This window comes from Sorex araneus, chromosome 4 (genome assembly GCF_027595985.1).
Source record: "Sorex araneus isolate mSorAra2 chromosome 4, mSorAra2.pri, whole genome shotgun sequence".
Taxonomy (NCBI): Eukaryota; Metazoa; Chordata; class Mammalia; order Eulipotyphla; family Soricidae; genus Sorex; species Sorex araneus.
The window spans coordinates 84,066,966-84,080,865 of NC_073305.1; the positions used below are offsets into that span (position 1 = coordinate 84,066,966).

The window sequence follows — 13,900 nt, forward strand, 5'->3', positions numbered from 1 at the left end:
TAAAAATAACTATCATAGTCCTTTCTAATCCTAATACCTGGACTTCTCCATTTGCAAGAAGTTATATTTAATCTGGAATATATTAATTTATTCACTTTTAAATGTATAATTTAACTTTGCATGCATGCATTTGCACACATAATCATAACAAAATATCTGTAGGAAATAAAGGTTCAATTAGGCAATTGATATTAAAAGTTTTAACACACAACATTTTAATATTAAATTATAACTTAATTATTTACCATTACACCATCAAATATATTTGCTTTTTATTTTCAAAACAGTGTAAGAGCACTGTGGGTGAATTAAGATTTAAGTAATTATTATTCACCACTAGAGGGAGACAATATCATTAACTTTATATGTTTAAACATGTAAAAAGTGTGTATTAAGCTTCAAAATAACTATTATTTTCAAATATTAGCAAGTAGTCTCTTAATCCATTTCCTGACTTATCCATGCTGTTGAGATAAAGGATATAACGCTATTAAAATTCTACACTTTAAATTGAATACATACCTGCTCAGTAAGTGACCATCCAGATGTCTGACAATGTGCTCTCAGAAGAAGGGATTTAGAGTTCTTAGGGTGAAACATTTTCTCTATCAGATGAGCCCAGAGTCTTCTCCCAGCTCTCATTTTTGCTATTTCCATATAAAAGTTCATTCCAATTCCCCAGAAAAAGGACAATCTAAAATGAGTTACAACCAGAAGTTGATTACAGTTAATAAGAAATGGAAAGTAAAGCTAATTGTAGAACATATAGCTCAATATCTAGATTATATTCTCAATTTTAATTAAAATCAAAATATGTCTGTATATATAGTTATTTAACTTTTAAACCTAATTCATAAAAGTGTAGCCATTTGCACATAGAAGAAAAATTCACTTCATAGCCACATCATCTGTGTGCAGGACTTATTCCTGGTTCTGTGCTCAGGGATCACTCTGGCAGTGCTAGAGGACCGCATTTAATCCCCAGTATTGAACAGGGTTGGCCATATGCAAAGCAAGTGACTAACCGGCTTTGTTAATTCTCCAGCGCTTCAGAATCTTTTAAACTCTTAAAAATCACTAAAGACCCCAAGGAATTATTTATCAATTTGGATAACATCTATCAATATTTTATGTTAGTTTATCTTGAAATAATAATAAATGTAGATTATGCTAATATGGAAGTAACTTTTTATGAAAAGTATGCTTTGCTATATCAAAAAACTCAATTTTATATTTTTATAATTCTCTTTGATGTGTGGTTTAAGGGAAGATAGTTGAAGTCTCCTGTGTGTCTCAACATTCAGTTTCTTGAAAAATTAGATATGATGTAGTCCCTACATCTACAAAGAATAAAGGTAAAAAAGCAAATGGCCTTAATAAAATCATAAAAAAATTTGATGAGAATATGCCAAAATTTTAAGTTTTAGCAACCTCCAGGAAATTCTGTAAATTCATTTGAAAACTTTAAGAACACTATGACAAGTATGCAACAATTCTAGAATAAAGGCACTCAGCAGTAGTCTATAAACTCTGTAAGCATAAGACTTACTGTATATACATAATGTTTCCATAGTATAAGACAGTTCTTAGCCAAAAGAAAGCTGCCAAATGCTTATGTGACTGACATTTGTTTATTTTGGGGGAAACCCAGTAGTGCTCATGGCACACTCAGTGGTACTCAGGGCATACTCCTGGCTCTGTATTCAGTGCTCATTCCTGGCAGCACTCAGAGAACCATATGCAGTGCCAGAGATCCAACCAGTTGTATGAGTGCAAAGCAAGCATCTTAATCACTGTATTACCCTTGTGGCTCCTGAATGCAAATACTTCAAATCTTCATTTAGAATTTCCCAAATACGTGTGTGTATAAATGTATGTATTTTCCAAATATATACATATATATATGCATGTATGAATGTGTATGCATGTACATGTATGTGTGTGTGTGTGTGTGTATACATATGGGGCTGGAGTTTAAGTAGTGCTCAGAGAACCCTGAGTCATTCATAGAAATACTCAACCAATCAGGCCAGTGATTCGGTGCAAGAACACAAGCATGCAGTACTGCTTAGCCCCAAGGTGCCCCCCAAGCAATGCTTGGGAGTTTCCAAGGCTAGATCCAGTGACAGCCATGTGGTGCTTGAGGTCAAACCCAGCATTGCATAAACCCTAACCACTGTATTATATTCCTGGTCCCATTCCTTTATACAACTTTATAAACAAGCTCTCCTTAATAGAATTTTTATTTGTTTGGGGGCCACATCCAACTGTGCTTAGGGATCTTACTCCCAGTTCATGCTCAGGATTTAGTCTTGGAGAGACTTAAGGGACCATATACAGTACCAGGAATTGAACCAAGTCAGGTGCATGCAAGGTAAGCACCTTAACCTGTTGCATTTCCCTCCAAGCTGCCAAAAAAGGTTTTAGTAGCACTGTGTACTGCAGTGTATATTTTATATAAGTGTACCAAAAAAAGAGACGACTGCCCTTTAAAATGGGAAAAAATGAATTTCTTAAATATTGTTCACATTTCAATATTCTTTGTTAAACTATGTGTGTCAATAGTGTTCTCTTTATAGCTGAAGACAAGATTCATCAAATTTACTAAGAACTGTGGTCAAAATTAATACCTATTCTTAAAAATAAAAATAGGTAATGGCTGCTTCTCATTATTTCTCAGATAAGAGAAATAAGAAACTAATGTGTCATTAAATATAGACCTTTTTCAATAACTTTCTCAATATACTTTTCTACATACTCATAAATATTTCTATGAACTTTTTTAAGGTTGAAATAATGCAAGTTCAATTTACTCACCTTGGTGCAAATTCATCTATTGAGAGACCAGCCTGGAGTCCAGTTCTACAGTATTCTAACCCATCTGCTATCGTATAGGCCAGTTCCAGAATAGCATCAGCGCCTGCTTCCTGCATATGGTAGCCACTAATCGAAATTGAATTAAATTTGGGCATGTGCTATATAAGATAACAAAAATGACAACATGAACAAAATTTAATAAAAGGTTCTACTAAACCTATTTTAAAAATATTTTTATGATATTGTCTATATATGTATTAATGACAAATATTTAATATTTACTTTCAACACTTAATTCACTACCCCACATAATGCCTAATCCAGTGACCCTATTATAAAGACTTTTCCAGTCAAAGAGAATTTTTGCTAACCATCCCTTAGACTTGAGTCCACAGACTAAACGTTGAAACTAGCTAGCTGCAGTTAATAAGGTAACCTTTGGCCTAAAAGGTGAATAAAAACATCTCTAATTCCAAAACAAAAACTTTGACCCTATAAGCAATCTGAAGAAGACCTAAAATTTTTATATTTTTATAAGTTATTTTCTTTTTAAATTTTATTAATTTTCTTACTTGAGTGAAGTAAGAAGTGCACCAAACAAAAATAAGCACACTTCAAAGATTTCAGTTTGATTTACTGTAAAATTTGATGCTAACCATTTCTGAGATTTTCTTCTATAAGCACTAAGAAAGTGACATTTCCACTAAATTTTTCTCCTAAAATGTGTCAAGGAATATGTGATTAGGTCATAGAAATTAAAAAAAACTTACCATCGTCACAAGAATTAATCAAACATAAAAAATTAAAAGTGAAATTTCAGAAAGTGAATAAAATGGTTATGAACATGAGCTCCTGAGCTAAGGTGCTCAAGTTCTAGCTATGTACTCAACTAGCCATGAGGCTACAGGCAAGTTTTCAACCTTGTTATTGCTTGGTTTCCTAATATAAAATAGAAATAAGAGTAATAACTTCTCCTCATAGAGCTACAGGAATAAAATATTTCATATATTCCACTAAGCATTATACCAGTTCATAGTAATTATTCCCCCAAAACGCTACTGTTCGTAACATAGTATATGTTTTACAATGTTATATGTGTTATATTTAATAGATTACATATACACATAAACACACATATATACACAAATACATGTATATAGTATTTTAGATTTACAAATATTTTGTTACCAAAAAATACTGGAAAATGTTTTATCACAAAAGCAGTTAAGGAAACTGAATTATGTGAACTGAGAGGTGACCTGAGTATATATAGAGTTTACAAATAAGAAGAAACAGGTACTTTTCTATAGAGGGAAAACAGAATTTAGTAATAGAAATACTGGAAAATTGGAGTAGCACAGAAACTTAAAAAGGAGGAAATTCTAATGGACATTCCAAAATGGTTGTATCTTAAGGACATTATTCTAATGTGAAAAGAGTCACACAAAAAAATTATATACATATATAAACATATATATATATATGTATATACACATATATATGGGGCCAGAGTGATAGCACAGCAGGTAGGGTGCTTGTCTTGCACACGGCCAACCGTGGTTCAATCCCTGGCATCCCATATGGTCTCCCTAGCATCTCCAGGAGTAATTCCTGAGTGCAGAGCTAGGAGTAACCCCTGAGCATCATTAGGTATGACCCAAAATGCAAATAAATAAATAAATGAGAAATCCTTATACGTTAAACAAAATAATAATACTAACCACACATAACACACTGACTTTATATTAAAACTTTTACTCAGATTCAGTCAAGTTCAAATTAGGTTACAGTATATTATAAAAATTCCTACCAAGAAATACAGAACAACCTATAGTATGACAGAGGTAGATACCTTTGCTGTATATTGGAAAATGTCAGCAATGATTTTCATAGACGGTTCGGGAGGGAAAATGTAAGTATTTCTGACCATAAACTCCTTCAGTATGTCATTCTGGATTGTACCCGTAAGTTTCTCTTTAGGTACGCCTTGCTCTTCTCCAGTTACTATAAAAGTTGCAAGAACTGGAATAACAGCTCCATTCATGGTCATTGAAACAGACATTTTTTCTAAGGGAATTCCATCAAAGAGAATTTTGGTATCTTCCACAGTGTCGATAGCAACTCCAGCCATTCCAACATCACCACGAACTCGAGGGTTATCAGAATCATAGCCACGATGTGTTGCTAAATCAAAGGCAACTGATAATCCCTGCTGACCAGCTTAAATATTGAAAGAAAAATAACAGAATTAAAATTTGACAACAAAGTAAATTGTCTTGCTTTAACACTACTAGGAGTGTTGGTTTGTTACTATAGCATACTTTTATATACATACATGCCAAACTTGATGTAAATGAAATATTTCACTTCCAGGGCAGTAGTGGAACACATGCATTTTAAGTATGAAGCCCTGGGTTCAATCCTTGCCCCCCAAAAAACCAAAAAACCTAACACTTCACTTCGTAAGAGGGTCAGACTTCACCATTAGAATGAAATGAATAAAACATCTCACATAGATTTCATATTCCTCTGAGACATTTTCAATCTTAAAAAATGTTGAGGAATTATTTTTAATGTCCAAGAAAAAGTTTGGCTGTTTATATATAGTTCACACAATTTTAGCATTTACATGTTGTTACTTAGTGTATTCCTTTAGTTAGTATTATAAAAATGTTTTGATTAAACATTCAGAAAAATAGAACTGTGAAACATGCAAAAATGTAACAGCTACACTACAAATTCAATCCTCCATGGTTAACATTTTAACCTTAGATTGTTTTAAAGTTTAGCATTCAAATAATATAATTTCATTATAAGCCAAAAAGAAAAATAGTACTTAATATAATTTTCAGTGAATGAATACTAAGTTGTTGCAAACATATTGGAACCATATTATTATAATTTGTCACTGTATTATTATAATTTGTCACTGGGAGGGTGATATTATTTAAGCTATTTTTGCCCCACCAATTCCTGCTCTAATATTATTAGTTAAAAATTGTTCAGGCAATGGGGCTGAGCGATAGTACAGTGGGCAGGGCGTTTGCCTTGCATGCGGCCATGCCGGGTTCAACTCCCAGCATCCCATATGGTCCCCTGAGCACCCCCAGGAGAAATTCCTGAGTTTATGATCCAGGAGCAACCCCTGTGTATCGCTGGGTGTGACAGAAAAAAAAAAATGTTCAGGCAAAACTGATGTCTCTTCACTTTGACCTAATTTCTTTTTTTAGTACGTGCAATGAGTTGTTTGTTTTCAAGAATTTAGTGCTTTATTCTGTCTCACCTATCTTTTGACCAGGCATTTATACTCTTTTAGAGTATAATCTCAATTACAAAATTAAAAAGTGACCTATTTTTATTGTGATTAACCAGTTTCCATTCACAAGATCTAGTAAAAGGAGGTATACATTTGATCCTAGGTACCAAATGTCAAAATCTCACCCTTAATATTGTCCTTATAAAACTTATTGCTCTCTTCCACAGTACTAAAACCAGCATACTGGCGGATGGTCCAGGGCCTGAAGGTATACATGGTAGGATATGGCCCGCGTGTGAATGGCTTTACTCCTGGAAGTTCTTCAGGTAATTCTTTGGTGTCTCTACTGGAATATAAAGGTTTGACGGAGATCCCTTCTGGCGTGTGCCATATTAGGTCTTCTGGGTTTTTGCCTTTCAGTTGCTTTTTGGCGAGGGCAGCCCATTCTGGATGAAGGGGTTGTTGTTGGTGTAGAAGTCGCTGCCATATAAATCTGGAGCTTGATGACCCTTTCAGTTGCTTCAGGTAATGAGGGGAGAGTAGAAAAAGCTGAGTCTTAGCCCTCAGCATGATAAAGGATGGAAAACACCTAACGGGAACAATGAGGGCCCTAGGGGGGAAAAGAAAGTGCAGTGAACATACATGAATAAGAAGCAAAATGGGAGCCACTGAAGAAAACAGAAAAGAGGTCTCATCTATTTTCTCCTTCTTAGACCTGATACTTTGTAACTTTTGTCCTTTATGCAAGACCACTATATATTTGCTGTGAATTTTCCTTCAGAGCCTCTTGGCTGGTTTTACTAACAGTCTTGACCCCCTCCAATCCTTGCTATACATGAAACCAACACAATTCTGACCATTTGACACCTCTCACCAATTTTCAAACACTAAGTCAGTTAGAAGACATGGTTCCTCCTACTGATTTTTATACTCAGAGTGATATTTTCACTTCATAATACTTAAGGCATGCATTGTGCTGTGTTAGAATTTAAAATATTTATGTAGAGAAAGACAGATAAGATAAAGATATATAAAACATAACACACAAGACATTCAGGAACTCTTCACCTCTCAAACTCACCTGTCTCTATCCTCTGCACATCTGTTGTCTAGAAATAATCACTAAACTAAAATTCCTCACAAATGTCAAAGCTGTCTGACTTCCTATAGCCGTTCCAATAGCTAGTAAGGTACCAGTATTACCCAACATAGAAAAGAGCCAGAATTTTATCTTAGTAATCTTGGTATCAAATTTCTGATTCTAACCAATTTATGTTTAATAATATATACTCTCTGAATCCACAAACTGGGATAACTGATCACTTCAGTATCCACAGAACTTTTTACCTGTTTTAGATACCTATCATCTAGCATCTCCCATACGAAAATATACAGTTCTATATGTTACTATATGCACTGTAGCACTGTCTCCCATTGTTCATCGATTTGCTTGAGTGGGCACCAGTAACTTCTCCATTGTGAGACTTGTTCTTACTGCTTTTGGCATATCAAAAATGGCACAGGCAGATTGCCAGGCTCTGCCGTGCGGGCAGGATACTCTCGGTAGCTTGCCGGGCTCTCTGAGAGAGACGTAGGAATCAAACCTGAGTCAAACCTGAGTTGCACGCAAGGCAAACGTCTTACTTTCTGTGCTACTTAAATTTATATAAAACACACACAAAATTGTGTGTACAAACATATCATGTATACGTATATGCATCTTTTCACAGCTGCTCCACAACCTGCCCTGATATCAGAGCCCCATATTCCTGATAATAAGCACAAAATCTTAGAATAGTGACCTGGCCCAATTCCATCATTTTATAGGTCTATAAATTAAGACTCAAAGAAACAGAAGTCAAGTAGCTTGATTTAAAAATCCACAGGTAGGAATATAGAATAACAGGTGGGAATATAAAATAACATAATATGAAACTAACACCCAACAACAGGAGACACAAGGGCCAGAAATACTGCCCCATAGTTGGAAGCCTGTCTCATGAGCTGAGGGAGAAGGCAGCTAGACTAGAGAAGGGATCACTAAGTCAATGATGGTTAGAGGAATCTTCAGGATGAGAGATGTGTACTGAAAGATAAAGGACCAAATGTGGTAGCCTCTCATTATCTGTACTGCAAAACATAATGCCCAAAAGTAGAGAGAGAGTATGGGGGAAATTGTCTGCCATGAAGACAGGGGGAGGGCTGGAAAGGAATGGGGGGATACACTGGGGCACTGGTGGTGGAGAATGTGCACTGGTGTAGAGATGGGTGTTTGATCATTGTATGATTGAAACTCAAACAGGAAAGCTTTGTAACTATCTCATGGTGATTCTATTTTAAAAAAAAAAACACAGGAGAAAAAAGAATACTGTTTACTTGAGTTACTAAATACTTATCTTTGTTAGGAAGTTGCAAAACAAAAGACAAATCATCTGGATGTGTTAATCACTTTAATTACTTTAGAAAGCAAATTGGCATAATGTATAGAGTTAAGAAATGACAAGAGGAGCTGGAGCAATAGTACAGTGAGTATGCTATCTGCCTTACAGGAGACAAACCTGTCAGTCAGGAAGGGCTTTGGAAAGCCCCTAGGTGATGCTCCCTTTGAACCAGGCGGCCCACAAGAAGGTCTTTCTTATGTTGATTTTGCTAGTGACTGTGAGTTTAGCCTAGAGGGCAAGGGGGAGAGAGACAAGTAGGGGAGAGACTAGTGAAAGCAAAAGAGATCCAGAGCAGGGAGAAGAAGCAGAGAGAGACAGGAGTGAATGGAACAAATGACAACTGATCAATCAACCGGCTTGGCCCTCGTTTCCTCCTCCGTCTGCCCCATGGCCCAGGAACAATCCCCCAAAACCTGGGTGGCTGCCGCCAGGGAGAGCAGCCAGGGCTCTTCCCCTGGTGGCTCCCAGCCGGAAGTTTTTTTTTTTTTTTTTGGTTTTGGGGTCACACCTGGCGATGCACAGGGGTTACTCCTGGCTCTTCACTCAGGAATTACCCCTGGCGGTGCTCAGGGGACCATATGGGATGCTGGGATTCGAACCCGGGTCGGCCGCGTGCAAGGCAAACGCCCTACCCGTGTGCTATCGCTCCAGCCGGAAATTTTTAAAAGGTTCAATTCCCGGTATCCCATATGGTCTCCCAAGCACCATCAGGAGTGATTCCTGAGTGCAGATCCAGGAGCAACCCCTGAGTATCACCACTTGTAATGCAAAAAGCCAAAAGAAAGAAAAAAAGGAATGACAAGAGACTGCGAAAGAGAGAAGAGAGGAGAGAGGAGAGGAAAGAAAGAGAGAAAGACAGAGAGAGAGAGACAAGTATTTTCCTTAGTAATAGGCTGTGGGGGCTGGGAGGTAGTGGGAGGGAAAATAGGGACATTGGTGGTGGGAAATATGCACTGGTAAAACAATGGGTGACTGAAACTCAACCATGAGCAACTTTGTAACTGTCACCTCACAGTGATTAAATCTAAAATTTTTAAAATAAATTGTAAAAAATAAATTATATTGTTCCATTGAGAAACATCATTCCTTGGAAAGTTACAACATAAAATACTTATTCCCTATAATTTTACTTGTAATAATGAACTAGTCACCACTTCACCTAATTTTAGGAAGGTAATGGTTGCCGGGGACAGTACCTGAATTAACTGTCCATTTTACTACATGTCAAGTGCCTTTGTTATGTGGGGAAGAAATGTCTCTAGAGGATTAGAAATACCTGATTTCTCATCATGGAATTCTCATTTGTTAAATGAATATTGCCTTTTACTGCTCTGTATGGATTAATGGAATAGGAGCTCATTGAGGATAGATCTTGGAGAGTTTCTTGTGATTTCAGTTCATAACTATGTCACCTTTCATTTTATAAAATTCAATGAGTAATGAATTAAGTGAACATCCAGGTATATTCATCTGCAGTTATGTGCTGAGGTGAAAATTTGTGCAATATATTTGTTAGCATAAGCATTATGATTCAGTTTCTGTTGTAAATTGGTGATTGTGAAATTTCATAAAATTTCTTGTTTCTACTGTTATGATTAGTTCTTGTAAAGTAATCAGTAATGGAGACTCTATAAAGCTTTCCTTCCTAAAATGTGTTGGTGTAGGGCGGAGAGGTAGTACAGTGGGTAAGGCACTTGCTTGCACAAGGCTGACCCAGGGTCGATCCCCAGCATCCCATGAAATTCTCAAGGCACAGCCAGGAGTGATTTCTAAGCGCAGAGCCAGGAGTAACCAATGAGCATTGTCAGGTGTGACCCCAAAACAAAACAAAATGTATTTATGTAATAACATTTGGGTTTCTTTAACAGCTGATAAGTACCTGACTTGTGATTCTCACTGAGGAAGTATAACTAATTAGAAGCTCTGTTCTGGTTACTGGAACAGTTATAGAATGGGATGAAGATGGCAAAGCAGCACAGGGGTATGGTAAGAATGTGCCATATGTACGTGACACATATCCCACCTGCACTTGGCTGTCTTTCTCAATTTTATGACTTTGTGGAGAGAAGGAACAAGCCTTCTGATTTGAATTGAAAAATAAGAAATATCTCATTGTTTTTTTGCCCCAATCTTACCAAATCTTACTTTTTATCAATGTTTTGTATTGTTTCTTTCATCAGTTTTCCACTAGACATCTAGTGAATAAATTTACCTTTGATATCTAACAAGTCTTAATCATTCCCTTTAAAATATGATTGAAGACAATTGCCCCAACTAACTGATTACAAATTGACCTGAGATCGTCTTCTAAGGGGAGGGAACAGATCGCCTTCTAAGTGGAGCAATTTGGGCTGGTACCAGATAGTGGAAAAAGCATCAGAGAAGGTGAATGCAAAAAAATACTTTCTTCTGTTCTCTAATGTTTTACTTTGAAAAGATCCCACATGTTTAGCTCAATGTCTTTAATAAGCACATAGCAAATAGCCACAGGCTAGGATGGATTCTGAGAGCTAAAACTACATTTGGTGTGTGTTTAAATGTTGGACTGAAGCAATAGCACAGCAGGTAGGGTGTTTGCCTTGCACACGGCAGACCCAGGTTCAATTCCTCAGTCCCTCTCAGGAGCCAGACAAGCTACCAAGAGTATCCCGCCCGCACAGCAGAGCCTGGCAAGCTATCTGTGGCATATTCTATATGTCAAAAGCAGTAACAAGAAGTCTCACAATGGAGACGTTACTGATGCCTGCTCGAGCAAATCAATGAACAACAACAGGACGACAGTGACAGTGCCAGTGCCAAAGAATACTTAGAAATACTCAATGTCTAAGAACACAGGAATGAAAATGTGCATTTTAGAACATATAGATAATAAGTTTTATGTAGCTATTAAACATGTTATGAATACAGTTAGGGCTTTTTGATGTCAAAAATCAGAAGATTAGTTGTTAATGGTGGTTAATACAAAACAGAGAAAGATTGTACCTTTAAGGGTAGCAACTGTTTGTGGAAATTTGTCCAAAAGGTACAATTGCATATGTGCATTTACCTGAAGTATACTATACATAAGTCAGAAATTTATTTTTTTTGTGGGGGGGCACTCCCCCCATGACTAAGGCTTAATCTTAGTTGTGCTCTGGGATCATTCCTGGCAGGGCTCAGGGGACCAACCTTGTGCAGTGCCTGGGATTCAAGCCAGGTTGGCCACAGGCAAGACAAGAGCTCTGCCCCGGCCAAGAATTTTAAATGAGAATCAAGATTAAAAAACTACTGGGGTATGTCAACTAGGTTAGAAGTGCATAAAGCAAAGTCTAAACAGAAATATAAAATAATTCCCCATGTTTCATATGATTATTGGGTTTGAGGGTCCCACAGGGTGGGGGGCATTGGTGGTGGGAAGACCATATCTGTTGGGACTGAACCAGGCATACCCTGCTGTGGGCCTCACCTCCTGCACTAGCTCTCCTGTCCAGTTCCCCTTACTCTTTTGAAAGCTCAGGTGACTGTCATTCTATTTAATCCACAGCTTCTCATCGGCCATCCTCTTAAAAGCCACGTAGGTTCTAGCTGAAAAGGAGGATGAGAAAAGTAATAAAGCTATAATTGAACCATTAGGGTGGAGAAATACAAAGGGTCATTTGGAAACTGTGTGGGGCTAGAGCATAGACAAGAACTAGCATACCGATTTCACACAAAATATTAATTGGCTTTTCCTAAACCTGGGGAGAACTGTGCACGCAAATTGTAATTTTAGCACAAACAAACTACTAAGCTGGGAGAATACACTGGGAGGAAAAGCATCAAGCTGAAACTTTACACATGATGCCTTATAATCCCTGTGGTTTGGGGCATTCGAAGGATTGTACTTTCTGGATGAAACTGAGAATAAGTTAGTAATGTAGAGTTTTATCCACTTAAACGTGTCTTTACACGTGGAAGGAACACTACAGTATATATTATATTGATTTCAAACATTCTATATGTTTGAAACAGAAATCACTGTCCTATATACATACATTCAGATACATCTGTGGTCCTCGTAAGGGGATAGCAAAAGAGTTAAAGTCCTAAATTGAGAAAAACTTAAGAGTGCTCTTTTCAAATATGGCTATTGCTGATATGCAATTATGAAATCTGTTTGGGAAGACAGAAAATTATCTATACTTAATGCTATACAATCACAACTAAAAATCATTTTTCCATTTGAATGTCTTTCAATAAAACGACTAATTTTCAAGATTTAGTATGACATACTGTAAAAATGACCTACTATGCCTTCTTGTTATCATTTTAAATATTTAAAACTTCCTGTGTGTTACAAATAAGGATATATTGCTTCCTAATTATTTTCTTCTATGCTGAAAATGGGAACATCTATAAATAGTATAAGGGGATTGTTTCGTTCGAAATTAGTGGGCACCTCTAGATTACTGAGTTTGCTAGGTTTTATTGACACAGCTGTTACTTTAAGGACACTATAGAACGGCTCCGTGAAATTACTACTTTGGGGGAAGGGGACATTATTTCTAGAAATATTGTTTTTGCAATGATTGGGTGAACTGTAAATAATTGTGAATCTCACTATTCAAATAACCTTTAGGTCATACTAATTTCCTATGAATCACAATATTTATAAAATCTTGAATTGTTACAAGTTGCTATTTAGGGATACATTTACTTAAAATAAATTTGTCCCTTATTATTAAAAAATAAATAAATAAAAATGGAAAAGGGTGTCGTTGCTGCCTCTGTGTGTACACACACAGAAAGTCACTCGCAACCCGGCTCTCTCGCCTGCGATAGGAAAAACCCTGACGGTAACCACGGCTGCGGTCTGGGCGGGCAGGAGCAGGGCAGACAGAGGCAGCCCCCGCCCCTGAACCTCACAGTGACCTCTGCCCCGCGGGACACGGGGGTGGCCGGGGGCGTCACGGCCCCCCTAAGCGCACGTTCTTTCCAGGACCTCGCTGCAAGTCAAGAGAAACCCGCGGATAGAATCCGGAGCGCAGGAAGTGGGCCGCGGAGAGCCGGGGCCACACGAAGTGAGGCAAAGTGAAAAGCCTAGAGCAGGGAAAGGACACGGGCCGCGGGGGCCGGGCAGGGTGGAAACGGGCGCTAGAAAGAACGAAGGACTCTGGAACGGCGACGGGGCCCGCCACGCCACGCACACTTCTACTCACAAGCCAGACAGTCCCAGAGATCAGATACGGGAAAAGTGTTTTGAAGGGGACGTCCCGGCCCGGCAGCCACTCAGCAACCGCACCGCCAAGAGGCGACACCAAAGTCCTCGGAGCGAGCCGGGGGCGGCGGCCGACACCGCCCTCGCCCCAGCCAATCGTCTAGCGCGCTGGCGGGCGCCGTTCGATGACGTCACTCGCGCCTCGCCTCC

The 13,900-nt window shown here is 37.9% G+C and overlaps 1 protein-coding gene across 1 annotated transcript in view; it reads right to left on the bottom strand.

Annotated features, from left to right (window-relative positions):
• Window positions 1–13,827, bottom strand: part of MMUT (methylmalonyl-CoA mutase) — a 36,311-nt gene extending 22,484 nt beyond the window's left edge. The window contains exons 1-5 of the mRNA XM_004605846.2: window positions 13,692–13,827; window positions 6,259–6,683; window positions 4,670–5,037; window positions 2,818–2,975; window positions 523–694 (exon numbers count right to left, since the gene is read on the bottom strand). Of these exons, the coding sequence (XP_004605903.2) occupies window positions 523–694; window positions 2,818–2,975; window positions 4,670–5,037; window positions 6,259–6,643 (1,083 nt within the window). The 5' untranslated portion in view covers window positions 6,644–6,683; window positions 13,692–13,827. The remainder of the gene's footprint in view (window positions 1–522; window positions 695–2,817; window positions 2,976–4,669; window positions 5,038–6,258; window positions 6,684–13,691) is intronic.
• Between the last annotated feature and the right edge of the window lie 73 nt (window positions 13,828–13,900).